This window comes from Larimichthys crocea, chromosome X (genome assembly GCF_000972845.2).
Source record: "Larimichthys crocea isolate SSNF chromosome X, L_crocea_2.0, whole genome shotgun sequence".
NCBI lineage: Eukaryota > Metazoa > Chordata > Actinopteri > Sciaenidae > Larimichthys > Larimichthys crocea.
Genome location: NC_040020.1, coordinates 26,565,166 through 26,579,062, shown reverse-complemented (window position 1 = coordinate 26,579,062; position 13,897 = coordinate 26,565,166). Strand labels below are relative to the sequence as shown.

The 13,897-nt window shown below is 39.2% G+C and overlaps 1 protein-coding gene across 1 annotated transcript; it reads left to right on the top strand.

The window, feature by feature from the left end:
* Positions 1-10,458: 10,458 nt before the first annotated feature.
* sfrp2 (secreted frizzled-related protein 2) lies at positions 10,459-13,617 on the top strand. The gene is made up of 3 exons (XM_010729439.3): positions 10,459-11,059; positions 11,265-11,345; positions 11,660-13,617. Exons 1-3 carry the CDS (start codon positions 10,558-10,560, stop codon positions 11,962-11,964), a joined length of 888 nt encoding a protein of 295 aa, XP_010727741.1. The 5' UTR covers positions 10,459-10,557; the 3' UTR covers positions 11,965-13,617.
* The last annotated feature ends 280 nt before the right edge of the window (positions 13,618-13,897 follow it).

Here is a 13,897-nt window from a genome sequence, read left to right as displayed (position 1 = left end):
TTTTCTCCTGGTTTTCCTCAGCCCCCTAAAGAAGCCACAAGAAAAGTGTTTTTTTCCAAACCATTCTACCATACTCTACACACACTTATATACACGATCCAGCCACAATGACCATGTGGAATAAACACAGGTGGGGTGTAGCATGGGTTTATCCACTGACCAGTGGAATCTCCATTGGGTATCTCTCAGGGTAACAAGAATCAGAGGCCCCGACAGTTTTTTGATGGGCCTATGGGCCTATTAGTGCCACGGCTGCACAAGGAGGTTGGAAGGGGAGAAGTATTGAACAATTAGGGCCATAGACACAGATGTGGGAGAGAGGGAGGGGAAAGCTCAGGGTGTGTGTGTGTTTGGGGGTTCCCAACCCTATGAAAGTGGCCACGCAGGACTATGCTCAGTGTCCCATGTGGAGCTCATTTTATCCCTTCACTTTGAGGATAATCTGCAGAGTGTAGAAGCATAAAGCATGTGTGCATTTAAACTATTTAGTTTACTGACATATACAAAGATTGTAACTCTGTCTGTGTTTCTTAATTTACTTATATACAGTGCAAAAACAAGTAAAAAAAAATAAAAATAGATATGTTATTGAATGTAAAGAAATAGACAGTGTCAAACACCCAAGTAAACATACAATTGCAAGGCAAGTACATGGGCTTTATATACTGTATATAAAACTTGCAAGAGATGTTGATGAAGATAAACTTGAGCTCTACAAGGGGGCCAAGTTCACTGGAAAACAAAATAATACATCTCCCACAGTCATGTATCTTAAGTTCATATTAGTTTTAACCTACCCTTTATTGCATGTGTTATTTACTTTCTTGTGCAGAGACAATTGATACCACTCTTATCGTTTGTGCATCAAGTATAAAGCTGGTGCCAGAGGGCAATTAGCCTAGTGGCTAGTATCTTTCACCTGATTACAAGTCAACGTAGCATGAACATGATTTAAAAATCTGTTATTTTATGGTAGAAAAGTTGCACAATGTTGCTTTAAAACACAGATATGAGAGTGGGATCAATCTCGTCTAATGCCTGGAAAGAAACCGAAAAAGGATATTTACAAAATGTTGAACTATTCCTTTCAGGGGGGAAGGGGAGGAAATTGCAAACTGTATTATAAACATGAGAGAGCTGGACTCACTGATGTTGTATCTCCTGGGTCTGTTATTATGAAACAGTCATAGACTGTGAAGGCTTGTAAACATGACTGTACAGTATGTAGGTCGCATTACAGGTTTCTTAAACAATGAAACACATCTGAGCTTGCATGTAATATTTAGCCTCATTATGTCAGTTGTGTTGCAAAATCTGAATTTTGGAGCAAACTTAGTAGTTGGTCGCCAAAGCTTAACGTTAAAGGGAATCAAACCAAGCCTAAAATTATTTTGAATATCATGTCAGCGGAGCAAGATAGAATGCCAGCATGATTTTTCAGAATACAATGAAGCTGTTGTTTTAAATATCTCTTATAAGCAACAGGATATTTTATTATTATGCCGCTTTGGCAGAAGAACAATAACATTTTTCTTCAAGGAATAAGGCAAACAAAGCAGTCTTATTATCTTGACACTGAGAAAGTTTGTCATCTCTTGCTTAGCGTTACAGTAATAGCAGCCTTAAAACCCGGACGATATGTATGGAATGGATTAGAATAAATGTTGTATTTCAGCTTGTATACACTGAATGTGTCATCTGATAGGGTATACGTAATCTCTGGCAGTTTGAGGCAGAGCCAGGGCGATGTTTTGGTTGGAAAACTACAGTTTGCCATCACCATAATTCAGCTGTTGAGCAAAGATTTGCAGAATATTTAATTAAGCACCACAGTGAAAGATATGCATGGCCATGTTTACTTTTGTGCCTTGTGGTGCAGTGATGATGCTCTCAAACACTTTCACAGGGCTTCTGTTTCATCCATCTGCGTCAAATACAGCGAGAACGTCAAAAGATTAGAGCAGAAGCACTTTAGAGGAGGTTGTTTTGTTGGATGTTTGACGTTGGAAAAGCCCTCGCCGTTAAAGAGGGAGCCATCGTTTAGTTAATGCGAGCCCAGTTTTTAAGTGTGTGTGCAGTGATGTGTTCCCTAAAAGAGTTTAGGATAACTCAGGGTCTTTTCCTCCGCCTCCCAGCAGGACTCTGCAGGTTTAATGTGCACCGCCTCGGGCTTGTTCCATCTGCCTCCGCACACCATTAGACAGAAACGCAGCAGTGATGCTACTGTAAGTCAGTGCTAACACACTCACTTATGGGAGTGTACCGAGGAATAATAAAAGGTTTGGTGATTCCCACTGACTGCATTTAAGGGTGCTTTTCCTCTGTTACCATGGAGAAAGATTCAGCACGTGGTATGTTAATGTTGCCTTCTTCATATGAAAACAACAGGGAAGCAATGATGACATGTTGGTGGGTCCATTAGACTACTTAATGCTCATAGTTGGCACTTTTACAATACCATTTACTTCCATGCGGGAGAAAATGCGTACTTTTAGAAATAAGCTATAAAATAAACTTGCCAGACATTACAGGGTGGAAAACTTTGACCAGTTTAAAAAGATGAAGTACAGAACACATTTTAAAAAGTGAATAAATAGATCAAAAAATGTAGCTTGTTTGAGGCTAATGAGGTTAAGCCAGTCCGGCTCTACCTGTGTCTTATGGGTCTTGTAAGACTGTAAGATCTACATTTGTGCTAATGACAAATGGAAGCAGTATATTTTGTTATATTTATGCTAAAATGTTTGGAATATATAAAGAAAATAGGAGAAATGAATGAATGAATGACATTCATCCATTGCAGCTGATGAGTCCAAACAGTCTGTTGTGAAGAAGCAAGCCACAAATCGTTCTTAGCCATGGAGGAGCATCAAATTGGAGATAATCTGCACTATTCAGTTCACTTTGTTGGCACCGGCTGGACGGGTCAATTTGCATTCATGCCCAGACTAAAATATCACATAGTGCTGATCTGATGGTAGCTCAGTCCAAAGGGCTGGGAATCATAGAGTGGCCAGTTCAGGTCAAGCATGGACCACAGTATAGAGAGGTGCCAATTCATCTTCTGGGCAAACCCTGGTACCTTGAGCAATGTACCGCTATGTGGCTGCCCATCACTCCACCATCTCTCCACATGTCTATGAGCCTTTTTGTGTGTATGTGGTTGTATTTCTGGCCTATATGTGTAAACTTGAGTGAAATAAGAAAAGAAATTCCCCATAGAGGGATCAATAAAGCCGGTCTTCTTCTTATAACTATCCTTTTGCCCATTAAATGCTTTACCTCTATATCTGCTAAAATGTCTTCAGGATCAAACAATATCTTGTTTTGTTCAAAGCTTGTTCTCACAGTATTATCTGTAGTTCAATAGATCTGTGGATCTATGGTAATAACTCCTTCCCTTTTAGACCCTGTTCTTCCTTTGTGTGTCTTAATTTTGCAATGATTTATACTCTTGAAACAGAAACTTAGTCTGAGTGTGCAGAACTTCTTAATATTTGCTTTCCAAAGCCAGCCCTTGAAACACTGTTCAAATATTAACAAATCAGATAAACATTTAAAACACAACAAATATAAGTTCATGCGCTGTTTTCTTTCTGCTCTTATCGAGATGATTTGCATGCCAGAGCACGTTAGAATTTCCTAGAAAGTGATAAAGTGTATATTCTGTTTACTCATGCATGTATTTTTTGGCGACTCAGAGGTATCTGGATTAAATTACCCTTAATTGCATTTACTTAAGTTGAATAGGGTTATCTGTCTTTCTCGCAGCACTTTAGGAGAAACGAAAACATTTCACAGTGTCAAGAAAAAGAAATCATAGCACACTGGCTACATCTGGAAAATGAAGAAGTGATTATGTTGGAGATCTGTTTTTTGTACGCTACATGCAGGTTTTTGTAGACGATTGTTATATTTTCATGGTACTGTTGGATTCTTGAAACTGTAGAAAGAAACTACAAGTCAAATCTTGTTCCATGGTTCATAGTGGCTGTTTTGAAGTTAGGAGGTTGAATCAGTGAGCAAGAGGTTGTTCAAAGTTTGGGCTGAAGTCTGTTTCTGTTCAGGGGACGCACACTTCTAAGCTATACCTCCAAACAAAATGTGTCCTTGTTGTGGTGCCACAACTGTGAATGAATACCAAACCTTTATTTACACTTGAGCCCGTGTCTGGTATTCCAGGGGTCACTGTGGGTCACTTGCTAACCCGCTGCCACCATCACTAAAATTAAGAGGGGTGGTTTTTCTTTTTTCTTTTTTTAACCCTCAGATTCCTGTGATGAAGGTATGTGAGATTATATTTCACAACACAAACTGTCAAAAGCCAAATGATCCATGACTTCTGCTGCAGTGGTAATTTGTTCATGTCACGGAGAGCTTGTCTATGCAGGAAGTAAATTAATTTGAAGATTTGACATGCTTCAAATCATTTGTCATTTTCGTCTGCATTCACGTCCACTAAACACGTCATTTGTTATTTCAAATGTTGTAAAAATCACATGAACAAAATGGGAAATAACAAACGTCTAACTATATGAAAACCAAAAGCAAATCAAACAAACAATAAATCACATTAATCCAAATTAATCTCAACGTTGAAGGGCACAATACCATTACAATATGCAGCGTTGCAGACTGAGATCCAGAATTTATCAAATGAGTTCCCAAAATGTTACACAAATCCAATCAGAGACAAGGATTTATACTACATCTGACATGTTCTTGATTATAAACCATAAATCGAGATGAAATTATAGAAAACCGGCTGAAATAGAGACAAAAAACTGGAGAATTTAGTATTGCATTGAAAAGTACGGAGAATTAAATTATTGCAACTATAATCAGTGACAGCTGCCATGTTGTTTCCGCCACTCATAAATGCAAAAAAAGAGCAGAAAAGGTGATGTGATGTTCAAATGAAAGGCAAATAATGAACTAAACCTACACAATTATGACGTATAGAATATAATAATGATATGTAATGCCAACCAGTGCTAGATTTTTACCATCACTACAAAACACGTCTCAGAAAGTTTTCGAGTAGGTATAAAAGTGCAGCATTTGTATTTTAGTTTTTTGTATTTCACTTTCAAACAACAGTTACAAATAAATGTGGGACAGAACAAACAGGAAACTCTCCTCACTGAAGATAAAAGTACATTATAAATAGTTTAAACCTTCTGATTTCCATTCATAAAAAGAGTCAGTAAAAGCTCATCTACTCATTAAGTAAAAAAACAGCAACATCCCTTTTATGAGGAATGTGTAAAGGTGGCGAGGGGCAGGACTACATGTTGCCCTTCTCCATATGGAGTGGAGATCAGGTACGGGTCATTCAGAAAACACTTCTCTGAGCTGCTTATACTTTGGTCTGAGTTGTAAAATATCCCCATAGAGCCCATCACAGTGTGAGACTTGCAGCTTCAGTATCGGTCAGGGGTCAAAGTTCAGGGCCCAACAGAAGGATCTGCTTGTCACACTGATCCATGGATGTCCTGCAAGCATAAACCTGCCTGGCTCAGTGCTATGTTTTATGGTACAATGATGCCATTTTTGGATCCTGTAACACAAATTGCTGTTCTTTTGACCAGCCTTCACATACTGAGATTGTTCCAATACTTTTTACATGGTGGTCATGACAAGCCATTAGAGCAATAGATCAAGATTTGGGGGAAATGCATTAATTCCTTCTTGCTCTTGCTAGAGTTAGATGAGAAGGTCAATACCACTCATGTCTGTAAGGTAAATATGAAGCTACAGCTACGCATAAAGGAAAACAACTAGCTTGATTCTGTCAATTAACACATTTTTATCTTTGTTTGTTTAATCCATACAAGAACCGAAGTGTGAAAACGATACATAAGGCACTATTTCCAGCCAGGAAATAATCCGACGCATCAAAACGCAACCTGTAGTTTTTGTTTTTTGTACAGATTAAACAAACATAGATAATAATGTGTTGCTTAATCATGAATGTCTGACTCAAATAGACATCCAGGAAGCATTTATTAATTATATTTCAATATTTTAATAGCATGAAATACAAATAATCTCGTTCCCTCTCCACATATTTGTCCACCACCGCTATATAAAGTACACACATCTCTAATATGCATCTGGTTATTCCTAAGTCGAGTTGTCTTTGTGTCCCAGAGCTGCTCTGAAATCCCATGCTGAGCCAATTAGACCTGTACAATAGGAACGTCAATTACGCCAAGCAGGCACAATCTATATGACTCTGGAGCTCTAATGAGATTAATTCCTCTTGGTTGGGATAAATTCCTTCCCAAATGTCAATGTAGAAAGAGTGATTGAAGTTAACAAGCTCATTAGTGCACTTCAGGACAATGTGCAGAGCTGTATAGTTGATTCTCAGTTGGTAGTCCATGGAAGATAAGTATAAAGACTAACAGTGAAGCTTTGTGGATTTTTTTTTATTGTAGGCTACAAGATTTTATCAGCCAGGTTGACACTAAATAACACTACTTTTGTAAGCATGCGACAAATTGCAGAACATCTTCACACACCAGTCACAAAAATATAGTTTCAGCTCAGTAATTTCCTAAGACAAAACTTGTGTTTTTAGCCAACATAGCTCAGATAGTTAGCATTTGTTGGGGACTGTTTTCATCTGCAGCTAAATACACATGAGTGAGTATTTACATCGTAACTTACAGTGCTGATCTTTTCCTCATTGATGTGTTATTAATACTCAACAATGGAGGTCTATAGTATGACAGAGGAAGAAAGCTACCATGCTTTGAGTAGACAGACAATACTTGTTAGAAGGATCACTTCTTTGTTGGTTGTGGTCTTTTCAATGGATTTGTTGACAATAAGAAAAATATAGAATATGACCAGACCAGTCCTTTAATCTCTTCTGATCAGATTTAATTTTGCCCAAATCCCCAAATCCTGTGTGGAGTTTGGTAGCCTGTCCGTATAGAAACTGGGGTTGGTTTGGTTTACATTATAGCAGTACTGATGGCTTTGATGTGACTCACATTGAGAGATGACTCTTCATGAACATTCAATAAACTGATGCCTTAAACATTTCCACTGGGGCTTGGCTTTCTTCTGAACCTGCACAATATGTTCTGTGATTGTTTTTGACAGTAGTCTAGCTCTTGATTCTTTATGGAGAAGAAAAAAAAGGAACAAAGAGGGTAAAGGGTTGAGGGTACTGGAAGAGAAAGAACGAAGGGTTACTGGGGTGCAGATGGACCACTAGGTCCGACAAGCTGTGTCTCATTTTCACACAGAGTTGTAATGAGAACCCGCTGGGGTGACTTTAAGCACAGGATCGGCTTACCTCTATCCCGAGCCTCTGACCTTAACTGTCTGTGACACCGTATTGTTAATGGAGACTGCATGTTATCTCTGTTTGTAGAACCAAAGCCTTATTTTAAGTTAGATTTGATCAAATCCTAATTGCAGTCAGTTTATCCCCATTTGGATCCTTTTCGTCGCTTATAGGCTGTTTCTTATAAATTTGAAAGAGGCATCCAGAGTGTTTCACTTTGACTACTTCACCAAATCTCTTGCCTCGATGTATATGAATTTGCACATGAGTCTGTTTACAGCTACAACCCAAGAAAGGTTAGAATATGACCTGCCAACACCACAGGTACAGTTTAGCCAGCTGACCTACTACTCAGCCAAAGGGAGTCCAGTTGCAGGTTAATAGGGGGCTCTAGTCCCTTAAATGGCCATTTAAGTGTTTCTACAGAGACCTGAATAGAATTAACACACTTTGAAGGAAAGGGGATAGTAGTCAGTTGCCTTATAAAATCAGGTTAAACCTTTGACACAGGCTGAAGAATGAATTAGGTCGCATTTAGAGCAACTTTGTCGACCCTTTCATTCAGCTGAATGAGACTGGGGTAGTGCTGCAGCAGGGGCTACAGCCAAAAAAATGGAGGATCGTCCAGCAACGTGACGTCAATCAAATGCATGCAAGCACACATTCCTGTTAGGTTATTTTTAACATTAAAGATTAAGATTTCATACATAGCGATGAGCCCACAGAGAAATAATAAGCCAACTCTTTAAGCTGTAGAAAGCTTTTTAGCATATTTCAGCTCATTGTTTTGGTTTTCCAGGCCACCACTTCAATGTTTTAGTTCACTCTCACAGACTGGTTTTCAGTTTTGCAGCACGCAGCTGTTTTCAGTTTTTTAAGCTCTAAAACCCGCTGGACACTGCCTGAACAACAGACAAAGTTAGCGACCAGCTGGTGGACATAGTGTAGCATTCAGGAGCTTAAGAGATGGATGTTTCCATCAGAAATCAGTGGACGCCGAAATACGGAGCCAAAAGATTGTGAATATTGGACTTATAATCATCAGTTGAACAGAAACAAATGAATGCTAATGTTGCTCTGTATTTGCTGGATGTGTGAAAAAGAAACTGTTTGCTAATAAGATTTTCCCAACATTTTAAATGGCAAATTATGTGTTTTTGTTGGGTTTACAGCTTGTTTTTCGTTGCCCCAAAACGGCCAAAATAATCACTTATTGCAGGTTTAAAGAGTCAGTTCAATTAAATTACAGACATCCCTGTGGAAAGTTTTAACTGAAATCACTTTCTCCTGGAAAAACAATCCTTATGAAAAGTGTTCACAGCAAGTTCTGTGGATTAGACCAAACTCTTTTTTATTATATTAATTACAGAGACTCAATAATTCCCATCATGAGTAAGCACCTGGCGACAGTGACATGAAGAAACGTCCTTTTAATATAAAGTATATCTCATAACTTTCAAATGAAACCAAAACTGTCTGCATGGCGAGATATAATTATAGATACATAAGAAAACATATTTTGGGTAAATTGGCTAAAATTACTTTTTAAATATAAAAAAAAGCATGCAGGAAATAAGTATTGCAGCCCATCAATCAGTAATTTCAACATGTATCCTTACTACTGCAGCTCTGCTCTACTGTATCAAGAAGTGGGCAGTATTTAGGCTACTATGAACATCACTAATAATTAATAAGGTGGATTCATGAGTCAGTATGAGTCATCTAATTGAATTCAGACTCCTTTGTTCCAGAGTTGAAAAGCACATACTGTATCTTCAGTAGCAAAATATTCTAACACCTCATTTAAGGGTGCAGCACTTTATTCATAAAACACTATTTATACATGCCAGGTTCACCAAATCGTTTATAGGTTCTGTCTTGTTTTTGCACGGAAAGAAAAACATGTGAAGTGGGAACTCTTGCCAAAATATCCTCTTTGTTCAGTTCTGCTTAAGAAAATTGGCACACCTAGAACTATAAACTTTAATGGCAGGTTTAATTCAGAGCAAATAAACTACAACCATGTTTTCAATTCAAATTCTTTGCCCCACTACTTAAAACACGTGACTCATGACCCTTTTTGAATTACTGAGGGAGTTGCTAAAGGAGGTTCTGAGAGACTATATTGTGACAATAATACAGGAATCAAAATGTGGTACTTTGCACACTAGATGACTGTTAGATAGATAGATGCTCATGAATTCATTGCTGCTGGGAAAAACATGTTGCTGTTGCGTTTTCAACACCACAAATTAAATTCAGTTTACTGCCATTATGTATTTTGGGGCTAGCAGCAGGAGAAGTGAAGATATCTCTAAATCTGGGTAAGTCAAATACATATGAATATCTAGAAACCACAAGGGGGAAGTGGGAAAATATGTTTCCGTAATTTGGGTGAACTGACCCCTTTAACTAGAAATTCCACAAACATCACATCCAGGATTTAAGTGTTCACTCAATTCAGCTTCTTCCGAGGGAGCAAGAGGAAGGTCAAACCTGAGAAGAACCACACTGCTGTCTGCAGACCAGACTGTAGCTCAAGGGGGTCTGAGAGCGGATAGGAGCCAGAGCTGCAGAGCAGGAGGACTAAAGATTTGGTTTCACCCTTGGGTGTGCTGACTGGAGGTCTGTTTCTCACACCAGGACAAACAATATTTCACCATGTTGTATGAACCTGCAGACCTACCCAGAGGATTTCACCACTAAACTCCCAAAGATGGAAAAATGAACGCTCCACTGAACGGAGCTAAGTGCCCCTACTGACAACATTTCCAAACTATTTACAGCATTGGTCTAAAATCAGCAAGTTAAGGGATCACTCGGGATATATTTCTGTTGATCTGGGCGTAATGAGGGAAACCTGTCAGACACGTTTTGTTATTATTTCCATAAATGGCAGGAAATGAAATAGAGAGGGGAATTGTTAAGAAAACGACTGGTGATAAAATACTATGAGCTATAATTAGAAATAAAAAAAAAATCCCGTCAGACCCAGAGGAGCAATAAGTAAGAATTTGGACTTTCTGTTTGGGAGACAAATGTGTCCACCATTTTCACCTGATATGAGGGAAACCAAGTGCTGAATGGTGAAGTGGCCTTTACGCACAATATACAGACTCCTCCCAGACATGCCTGGAAGAAAACCTCTTGTTACAGTAGGAGCTGGCCACTGACAGAAGCTCCATCCACACTGACTGATGCTCAACAAGCCCTGATTTTGCGCTCATATTTTGCAGGTTTTACGCGCATCCAAAATGAAAGCCTTTATTTCAACAGTGACAGTGCTGTGGGTGATAACAATACCCTGCATGGAAGCTCTCCACGGATTGTACAATTTTGGCCAACATGAATTTTTCTACAAAAAGAATAACTGCAAGCCAATTCCTGCAAATCTCCTCCTGTGCCACGACATAGAGTACACAGAGATGCGCCTCCCGAACCTGCTCGGACACGAAACCATGAATGAAGTTCTGCAGCAAGCTTCGTCTTGGATCCCGCTTGTTCAGAAGCAATGTCACCCCGACACAAGAAAGTTCCTCTGCTCCCTTTTCGCTCCCGTGTGTCTAGACGATTTGGACGAGCCCATACAGCCGTGCAGGTCTCTGTGCGAGAGCGTCAAGCACGGCTGCGCGCCCGTGATGTCCGCGTTTGGCTTCCCTTGGCCAAAGATGTTGGACTGCGACCGTTTCCCACTCGACAATGACCTGTGCATACCACCTGTAGGCATCGAGAACTTTGCCCCAGCCACCAAAGAAGGTAAGTAAAAAAACTTAACCTAAAGTCTTGTGCATAGATGGTACATTCACAAGACTTTTGCTGCTTAATAAACTCACGTGTGCATTTTTTACACATGTGTTCACATCTGGCTATCTGCGCCCTCCTTATTTTGCACAGTGCATAACACTGTGTGTTGAATTATGGCATATTATGTAACATTTACCATGCCTAATTTCTGTTTTAGTGCCCAGGGTGTGCGATGCTTGCAAGGAAACAGATGAAAACGACAACGAGATTGTTGACAACCTGTGTAAGAATGACTTTGGTAAGTCCATCCACCTTCTATTAGAGCAGTATATTTGGGTAAAGCTCAAGGGGGGGTCAAGAGGTCATGAAGGGAAGTTACAGGAAGGAGATTACAGGCAACATGAGGAGAAAATTCACTCTTCATTCACTTGAAAGTCCAAGATCAAGAATTTCCTCATCACTTTAACTATATGCATTTTATTTTAGCGCTAAACCAAATGTAAATGCACTTCTTAAGCTTCTCAGATGGCTTTCATTAGGACAGCAGGGATGATCTCTATACAGTTTTTTGTGAAAACAACATTCCTTATTCTCTCTCCTGCTTACATCAAGCCCTGAAGATCAAAGTCAAGGAGATCTCCTACATTAACGGTGACACCAAGATAGTGCCAGAGACCAAGAGCAAGACCATTTACAAGCTGAACGGCATGACGGACCGTGACCTGAAGAAGACGGTGTTGTGGTTGAAGGACGGCCTGCAGTGCATCTGTGAGGAGATGAATGACATCAACGCCGCCTACTTGGTCATGGGCCAGAAGATGGACGGCCATCTGGTCATCACCTCCCTGAAACGCTGGCAGAAGGGACAGCGAGAGTTTAAGAGGATTTCCCGCAGCATTCGCAAGCTGCAGTGCTAGGGAGGGGGGAAAAAACTGCATGTGTCGGTGATGAAGAAAAAGTTTAGTTGAGCTCTTTCCAATTAACCCTTTCCAGTTGTCACACAAGTTTCAATTACGGTTCATAGATATCTAGATTCCATGTTTCTCTGGCCTTAGAAAACACACCACTTACTCTGTTTTTCATTGGTTTATAGTTTAAAATGCCCAATAATTTAAAGAATAGGCAATATGGAGCCTATCTCTGGGTTGGCTAAAGCATTCATTTCACTGTACAATTATAATTCTCATGGATTTTCACATTCTCAAAGGTGCTAAGCCCCAAAACACTCGAGCTACATTCACATTTTTCATCTAAACTACACAGCTTGTCCACGTCTTCTGAGCAGATCACACATTTATATCTGACACAGACACAGAGGTAAACAAATATAGAAAGAAAAAGTCACTTAACTAGCAGCAATGTGAGATTTTGTGAACTTCATCCATTGACTCCCATTCATTTTGCACTTAGTGGGCACTGGGCGCCCCCTGGTGGTCGGTTTTAACGTGGCGTCACCTCATTAATTGCAGTTAATTGCACTCAGCTGGTAACCCAGGTGCAAAGGAATCACTAATTACATGGTTAAAGTGTAATCTAGCAGAGCTTTGAATCCAGGATTAAAATGATAGACTCTTACAAATCATTGACAGATGTGGCCTGCTGTTAAATCCTGTGTTAAGACCTTTTCCCTTTCTCATCTGGTGTTCCCTGGGATCTGTTTCTGTTTCTGCATATGCATCATAACCTAAAAATGTAACTTTGTCGTGGGGCATTCCTCAAACAAAAACTTAAATCATCAGCAGTTGTTTGTTTGGGATTATTCAAAACTCCAATATGGAGCAAATTACACCACAAGAATCTCCCTGATTAAAGTATTCAAACGAGTAAATAAAAAGAACTGGAGGAGTTTAAGTCCTAAATAAAGTACCTGCATGCAATTTAAAAACTATTTTCTGTCACAGAACTGATTACAAAAATGGATTCATACTGAGTGAAGCTGTGACCCTGTGTGGGTAGTGTCACGTTCAAAGACGTTTGTGTTTTTATATTCCTACCGTTTTCTCAAGCAAAAATGAGAGATAGCTGGCTATATTCTCTTCCTGTTTTAATATTCTTGGCAATCTTTTTGTACTTGAGCCACTGCATACTTTTCTACCACAGTATGATTAAAAACTAATATTTTTCTACTCCAGACTTTCATATTTCATTTAAATCTTTTATGTTAACTTTTGGTTTGCATCTTCATCCTGTTGTTTTAATGATAAAACACAAGTTGTTGTTTTTTTGTTTTTTTTAGATATTAACAATGAATATCTGAGTTTTGGTTGGTAGTGTTGATTTGATGAGCAGTAACTTGTTAAGCGCAAATAATCATGTGGTCGTGTGTTTGTGTATGTGTGCAATGTAAAGAGTATTTTTTGAAAAGTATTACTGTGTAAATATCAAATACTGTCTTTTATTCTTGTATAAAGTTTTCAGCTATTAAAAGCTGCCAACGACATGTTTGAAATGACTCGTTTCAGTGGTGTGTGCATGTGTGTGTGGTAGGAAACTAACATACCCACGGATAACAGGAGTTTTTTCATCCTGATGACCACAGTTACAAGGCAGAAAATAAACCAACTGTACGAATTATTAATAAAACACCACCATCTAGTGGACTTCAGTGGTAAAATCTGGTCTATTTGTTTTTTCCCCTAGAACACTGGTTCTCAAACTTGGTGGTACTTGGAGGAATCTCCATCCATCCATTATCTGTAACCACTTATCCTCATCAGGGTCACGGTGGAGCTGGAGCCTATCCCAGCTGACCCAGGACAAGTCGCCAGCTTATCGCAAGGCACATAGAGACAAACAGCCATTCACACTCACATTCACACCTACAGGCAATTTAAAAATAAAAATACTACA

Coding starts and splice junctions, on each gene's coding strand:
- sfrp2 (XM_010729439.3), top strand. CDS start 10,558: ATGAAAGCCTTTATTTCAACAGTGACAGTGCTGTGGGTGATAACAATA. Junction 11,060..11,264: donor TGCCCCAGCCACCAAAGAAG/GTAAGTAAAAAA, acceptor TTTCTGTTTTAG/TGCCCAGGGTGTGCGATGCT. Junction 11,346..11,659: donor CCTGTGTAAGAATGACTTTG/GTAAGTCCATCC, acceptor GCTTACATCAAG/CCCTGAAGATCAAAGTCAAG.